This window comes from Trachymyrmex septentrionalis, unplaced genomic scaffold (assembly GCF_001594115.1).
Source record: "Trachymyrmex septentrionalis isolate Tsep2-gDNA-1 unplaced genomic scaffold, Tsep1.0 scaffold14, whole genome shotgun sequence".
Lineage (NCBI taxonomy): Eukaryota > Metazoa > Arthropoda > Insecta > Hymenoptera > Formicidae > Trachymyrmex > Trachymyrmex septentrionalis.
In genome coordinates this window covers 1,872,259-1,879,152 of record NW_017304543.1, presented here as the reverse complement: position 1 = coordinate 1,879,152, position 6,894 = coordinate 1,872,259, and the positions used below count along the sequence as shown (strand labels likewise).

Sequence of the window (6,894 nt, the reverse complement as noted above, 5' to 3'; positions counted from 1 at the left end):
TGCCACAATTCGGGCTCCCTATAAGTTTGCTGAAAAAATTCTGTATCATCAAATGCAAAACTAAAGTAGAATACGAGTGGACAGAGATTCGTATGTCAGGCTTAAAACGCTCGTCACGCTAAAACAGTTGATATTAATCCTTGCAGCAATATTTCTGCAAAGTTTGCAATGTTACTGCAATATTGTTGGAACGTTGCAATGTTAATACAATATTGCTGAAATGATCTGTGTCGTATGGGAATTGTTCGATAAATTAAAGAAATAACACAAAGCGAATATAGCATAAAATTAATATACGATCACAACACTATTCAAGCGTGTCAGTTATCGTTCAGTACATCGTTTTCAATATCGAAGAATATATTAATCTGCAACATTGTACATATTAACGGAGAAACGAAAGAACCGGAAGGACCACCGAAGGCGCAGCGGCAAGCTTTAATCCAGTACAAGAGAGACACGGTTGAAGACGCGCGCGTGCGATGAAGCGATATACATCCAAGGGAGCGGCTAAGACGAAAAGCGAAATCTTAGCAGAAGGACTGGACTAACGGCGGAAGGGCCGCCAGGGCGGAGGCGGCTGGAGGCGGCTGCCGTATACTGTCGATACAAGGGGTCGATTGTGACTTGAAAGGCACCGCCGATCCAACGACTCTCGGACCGCATTCGGTGGTCAGGCCGGTGCACGACGTGGTACAGTGGCAGACTTGTTGCCCACGATGCCGATTCCGATGCCGAGATTACGGCGGATTTCGCGCATCGCGCGTCCCATCCTGGGACACGCTATACGCGCCGTGGCCGCTATTAGCTTCGGCTTTGATTGGCTGCGTTTAATGAGCCGGGCGACACGCGTATATAAATTGCTGCTTGCTCGTCTTTGAAGATATTTCGAGGCGGTTGCAGGAGGATTCCTCTTCCTCCTCCTTTTCCTCCTCCTCCTCCTCCTCCTCCTCCTGCTCCTCCTCTTCCTTCTCTTCTTCCTTCGCGATATTTCGACATTCCTTTCTCGTCTGCGCGTTTTGCAGTATGTATCGCGGATGTCATCGCCAAATTTCTGCAAGTTCGTCTCCGCCTCGCGGTCACGGACTACGCGTTGGCGTGTCTTAGCGACAGATGAATGGCTTCGAAAGAGGAAATGTGTCTCCTCGAATAAACTACGACATTCATATTAGCGACGAAGTTAGATACTTTGAACGGTGCAGCTGGCAAATTATTACGGAACGGGATTTTAATATACTGACATAATATTTATTACATTCTTACATTTTATTGTGATTATTAAAATGTTTATAATTAATGTTTGATTTCCAGCAACTAAGCGTTCTTTTGTAAGGCACTTGTCATTTGTCGCGCATCGACGCATGCATAGAAACTAATAGCGTTTTTCACTGGCAGAACTAGTGCGCACTCAGTGCGCATTAAAGCTGTCGTATACTATCTTAATCTGAATGTAAAAGTGAGATATTTCAATTAATAAAAATACCTAATGTATATTTTATTAAATATTACAATAAAATGTATTGAGGATTTCGCGGTTTAATTCGTTCCTATATTTTTATTAAACGTACATCTTTACGTCGATTTGTGTACAACGACTTTAAAGTGCACTGAGTGCGCACCAGCTTTGCCAGTGAAAAACACTATAAGGTGATAGTGAAATGTTTTATATTACCGTCTGAATCTATCCGAGTATATCTTTAGTATTTTTTATTTCTATTTTACTTACGTGAATATAACCATAATAATTGTATATAACCTACGTCCTCTTACACCATGAATATAACTCTTAATTGCTAAACTTGAACATAGTTCAGGAATGAAAAGACACGATGCCGAAAATCGTTGTATCAACATTCGCGAGAGTTTTATCGTAAAATTGAAGACGTCCTATGAAAATTATCCGAAGAATATGTAAATCTCTTCAAAGTGAGCAAATTTCTATTCACAAATTAATTCATATCGTTGTTAAACATTTGAAATAATTACGTTTAATTTTCCAGAATACCGCGAAATATGGGCGTAAAATAACCTCTCTAATAATTAGTCAAATATTGATTTTGGAGTAATTTTTGGAGTATCAATCGATCATTTTTCCGCTCATTTTGATTCAGTATGACGCGAACCAGAAAAAATTCCCCGGAACGCCCTGCGGATACGTTTGCAAAGAGTTGCACACAGGAATTCGAAACGAACTATTTCTTTTCGTTGCAAGGCAATAACAAGTCCACTAATACGCAATCACGAAGACGAGCTTCGAAAATATCCGCTTCGAGTGTGGAGATGTATCTTAGGATAAAACCATACTGGATTCGACAAGACAATTACATCTTACTCGACATGAGAACTCTTTTAACAACATTTCAGCCGTTTAAGGATAAATTTATTCGAAATTCGAGATGTGCGAAATCGAGCGAGGCCAAAGGCAGTCGGCATGTCTTTACGAAGATTTTTGGACCACAAACTTCGCAAGAGGAGATGTTCGAGGGATCCATAAAACATCGAGTCGTGGAGTTTCTCAGTGGTAAAAGTTCAACCATCATGACTTACGGCATGATGTATTCCGGGAAGACTTACACGTTGTTCGGCACGTCCTTATCGCCCGGTATAATAATGCTTAGTATCAATCTTGTATTTTCGACGATAAACTGCACTGTACAGCCATGGTACAAACGGACGTTTCAAGACACTATGGTCTACTTGAATGAGATCGTGCGAGCTTCGAAGATGCAACGAAAAACGCGAGTATTAAATGGACAATCAAAGAATGTTAATCAGATATCTGCGGAAGCCAAAAAGTTTTTCGAGAACTCACAGCCAGGCAATCCTGATAAATCCGAAGAATGTGATAGTGAGTACGCCGTCTGGCTGTCCTTCGCGGAGATTTACAATGGAAACGTTTACGATCTGTTGGACTTCGCGGAAACACGCTCTCCATTGAAATTGTATATGAACACTGAAGGGCAAACTGTTTGCGATTTGAGAAAAATGTATGCTGTAACTGCGCTGGAAGCTCATAAGATTATCATGGCAGGCCAATCGAACATGAGCGTCACAGGATCGGGGAATTCTCGATCACATACTATTTTCACGATGGAATTAGTGAAGTATCAGAAGGATTGTGCAGCGGAAGAAGTGATCATCAGTTCTTTGACTTTTTGCGACTTGGCTAGCTCTACACAGTTCAAGAAATCACATATGCGCGAAGTAAGTAGTATCAATAACAGCCTGCTAGTGCTTGGTAGATGCCTCAAGGCTCTGAGTCAGAATCGAATGGCACCATTCCGCCAGTCAAATTTAACGAGAATATGTCAACGAGCCCTCTCAGGTGAAGAAAATCTGAGTTTTATAATGAATGTCATTCTTGAGTCAAGTTTGAATCTACTTGAGATACAGAGAGATAGATTTGAAATGCAGAGCATTTTTAATTTCTGTGATATAATTAGAAAGCTAACAAATTATCATAAGGAGTGCAAACAAATTTGCGAATTTGAAGAAACTATCCGTGATCTCGAAACATTTGATAATACTATGACGTCATCATCTAATTATCAAAGCCCATGTGAGAGTGCAGAAATGATTGGCTGTACCGATTCGTCAGAGTGCAGAGATATACGAGAACAGAATAGAAGACTAAAGCAAGAATTGGAAGCTGCAAAAAGTGATATGTTAAATTGCGAATACTCAATTCGACAACAACTGGCCGATCGTTATTTACGCACAATTGAAGAGTTGGAAGGGACCTACAAAGAGAATACCAAGAAGATCGAAACTGAGGGAGAGGATCTATTAAAATGGTCTAAAGCTCTCAAACAGGTCGAAAGCTTTTATAAGGAACGCATCGATAATCTGATGCAGCATAAGAAGAGAAAGCGAGGAAACAGCGGAGATTATATCGTAGATAGTCATACACTTTACGAAGAGCTCGAAGCTGAGAATGCACAGGTCACTTCCAAGGTGATGGTTCTGAAAGAAGCAGTGAAGAAATTGAGGCAAGAGAACAAGACGATCCTCTGCGAAAAGAACAAATATAGCTTTGAATTAGCTTTAGTAACGGAAGAATTGAAAAAGTTTCGACAGCTCACGCGAGCTAGGATTCGTAAGTGGGATGGCAACACTGAAAACATCGAGGATGACACTGATTGTCTCATGAACAATCTGGAACGGTCAATGGATGAAAAAGTAAAAAGAACCGAGGAGAAACTCGAAGAGATGAGCGAATATATTCGTGTAATAGAAAATAAAGACGCTGAAGCTGCTTCTGGAGCGAAACAGAAATTATCAAAATCGGAGTATCTTTTGAATGATACTTTGAACGAAGTGAAAGAATTAGAAGAGGAACTTTTACAAGACCCTTGCATCATCAAACTGCAACATCATACACAGTTGCAAGAAAGACAGCTTGTTGAAGTTCGACAGTGCTCGAATGATACCAAAAATGAGAGTATAAGCGATCAAAAATGTGATCAATCAAATATTTCATTTGAGGATTATATAGCAGATAGCTCTATTCAGGATGATATATCTGTAGTGAAAAATCCCTCACGAATGTGCATGAACTCAACCACAATTGAACAAAACGAGTTTAACGACTGGACCATTGTTCCTACATTGTTTGCGGACCATGTCGAATCAACGAAGAAGAAATTCTCGAACGTGCCAAGCGTTGATCGCAAAAGTCTCTTTGAAAGTAGTGGCAGTATGGATTGCAGCGGTTCTAGATCGAGTGACAGAAGTAGCAAAGATGACTCGGGTGTAAGTAGCGAATTACAAAGATCTACCAGCATAAGTGATCACGCGAGTATCCACGAAAATGAGGATAAGTGCACAGAAACTTGTGTCATCAATGAGGACAATCAGAATTTAGTGAAAGAAAACTTTGAACAGCTGAAAGATAGCGCAGATTTGAATAAATGGAATTATCAAGAGATGGTACATGCTGGTGAATTGTCTGAAGACCTGGAAACTATTCGGGATGTGATTTATACATTAAATGAAGAGACTTACGCGAACGATTATCAAATGGTGCATAAAGAGGAAACATTGGAACGACTGATTGAAGAGAAGAGTGAAATTGGAACCAAAGACGATAGCGTATTCAAGATGACAGAAAATAAAATAGAAGAATACAAACGTGAGATTTGTGAGCTAAGCCGCAAACTGGTAGTCAAGGAAGAAAATGAAAATCGAATTTCCGAATGCTTAGAAAGATATGTAAAGAAATCTAGAGCCTTTGAACATAAATTATCTTTGTTGCGCAACCGGCTGAAGAAAGTGTTTAGTACATGCGCAAATGGACATTTACCAAAGATCAAAAATTTGGAAGAAGAATTGTTACAAAAGATAAGCGAGCTCGATAGAAGGATTGCTGAAATGCAACATGATTTTGCGAAAAACTACGAATTGTTCCAGAAGATATATGATTTTGAGATTATTGTGAACAAATGTCAAAAAGACAAGAACGAGCTTTACACGCAGTTGTATGATTGTTCCGAGACCCAATTGACTCTCGAGGATAAACTGAAGAAATTAACAATGAAGATAACAGAAAGAGAGAGCGGAATTATCTCGTTGAAAAGTGAAGTACGTAATATAGCAGATCTGAACGTTGCAAACAATGAGAAAGCGAGAAATCTGAGTGAGCAAATTACCGAAGCTTACGAAAGTATCGGTTTGGTTAAGGAAGATCTGCATTGTTGCAAAGATTTGCGTAAAAATATGGAGAATACCATGAAAGCGGAAATTCATAATTTGAAATCTCAGTTGTCAGATCAAGAAAATAATACAACACTCCTGAACGAAATTTACAAGACTTATAGCGACAGCCAGGATGAAATAACTCGTTTAAAGATGCAACTGGAGCATAAAGAATTAGAATTAACTCTACTTAAAACTAATAAAAATGCTTCAATAAAAAGATATGAGATTTTGAAACATTTGCAAAATGAAATCGAAGAGAAGAATAAATACTTTGAAACTGCGAACAGTTTAAATAACTTGGAAAGATCTTTAACTGAGAATCAAAAAGAGTCAGAAGAAACCTTAAGAAATCATGAAGCCAAAAATAGTTCCGCAAACAGTTCCAGTTTCGTGCCTAATCACGCTAGTTCGGAGACATTAACTGTTTCGTCAGCTCCAAGTGAAAAATCCACAACTTTTTTCGATGAGGCTAATGACTTTGATTACATTACCATTAAATTGGATAACGAATCTTGTCAGGTTTGTTTGTACGTAATATAAAGTAGGTTTTAATTGTAGAGTCAACAATTAACGTATATATGTTAACGTCTAATTGTTATAATAGAATTTTGAAGAAAGTTTTTTAATTAAATTAAAAGTTGTTTGTTATTAACATACAAATAAAGTTGAAAAATTTAATAATTACGGAAAAAGATCTCACATATAATATTCTACATCTTTTATATTTTCAGACAGAAAGCAGTATAAAGTCAAACATATATTCATCTGTATGCGAAACTGATAGTTCTGAAATGGAACATAATTTTAACATGAGATCATCAGATACCAAAGACAAAAAGAAAAGTCCAAATTGGATGAAAGTTAGAAAAATATCTGGTAATACCACACTTTCGCGCACTTTTTGTAAACACACAGATATTAATAGTGATTCAGAAATTGAGTGACAGTAAACATAATAATTAATGTTCGTTTAATTATACATAATGCTTATATATAATTATTGATATTAAGAATTACTATGTGCGTTTTTTAAGTAACTTGACATTCATTTGTGTTCCGTGTATTTTGTTTTGCTGAATGTTTCACATTTTAAACATACGTCATACTTTAAATTGAATAGAGAAAAAATCTCGCATATCTCAAATATTATACATTTTAGTTCTACTATTGTACGTTTAATTTGTATTGTTGTCTCTA

At 37.8% G+C, this 6,894-nt stretch overlaps 1 protein-coding gene across 3 annotated transcripts; it reads left to right on the top strand.

Annotated features, from left to right (window-relative positions):
• The first annotated feature begins 1,844 nt into the window (after positions 1 to 1,844).
• Positions 1,845 to 6,641, top strand: LOC108745654 (kinesin-like protein KIF20A). 3 transcript variants are annotated; one of them, XM_018481953.1, is made up of 3 exons: positions 1,845 to 1,926; positions 2,001 to 6,216; positions 6,429 to 6,641. In XM_018481953.1, the coding sequence occupies exons 2-3, from the start codon at positions 2,113 to 2,115 to the stop codon at positions 6,639 to 6,641; spliced, it is 4,317 nt and encodes a 1,438-aa protein (XP_018337455.1). In that variant the 5' UTR covers positions 1,845 to 1,926; positions 2,001 to 2,112. The 3 variants fall into 3 exon arrangements, with proteins under 3 accessions (XP_018337455.1, XP_018337457.1, XP_018337456.1); XM_018481955.1 differs by having other exon boundaries at positions 6,433 to 6,513; XM_018481954.1 differs by having other exon boundaries at positions 2,001 to 6,224; positions 6,429 to 6,513.
• Positions 6,642 to 6,894: the final 253 nt, after the last annotated feature.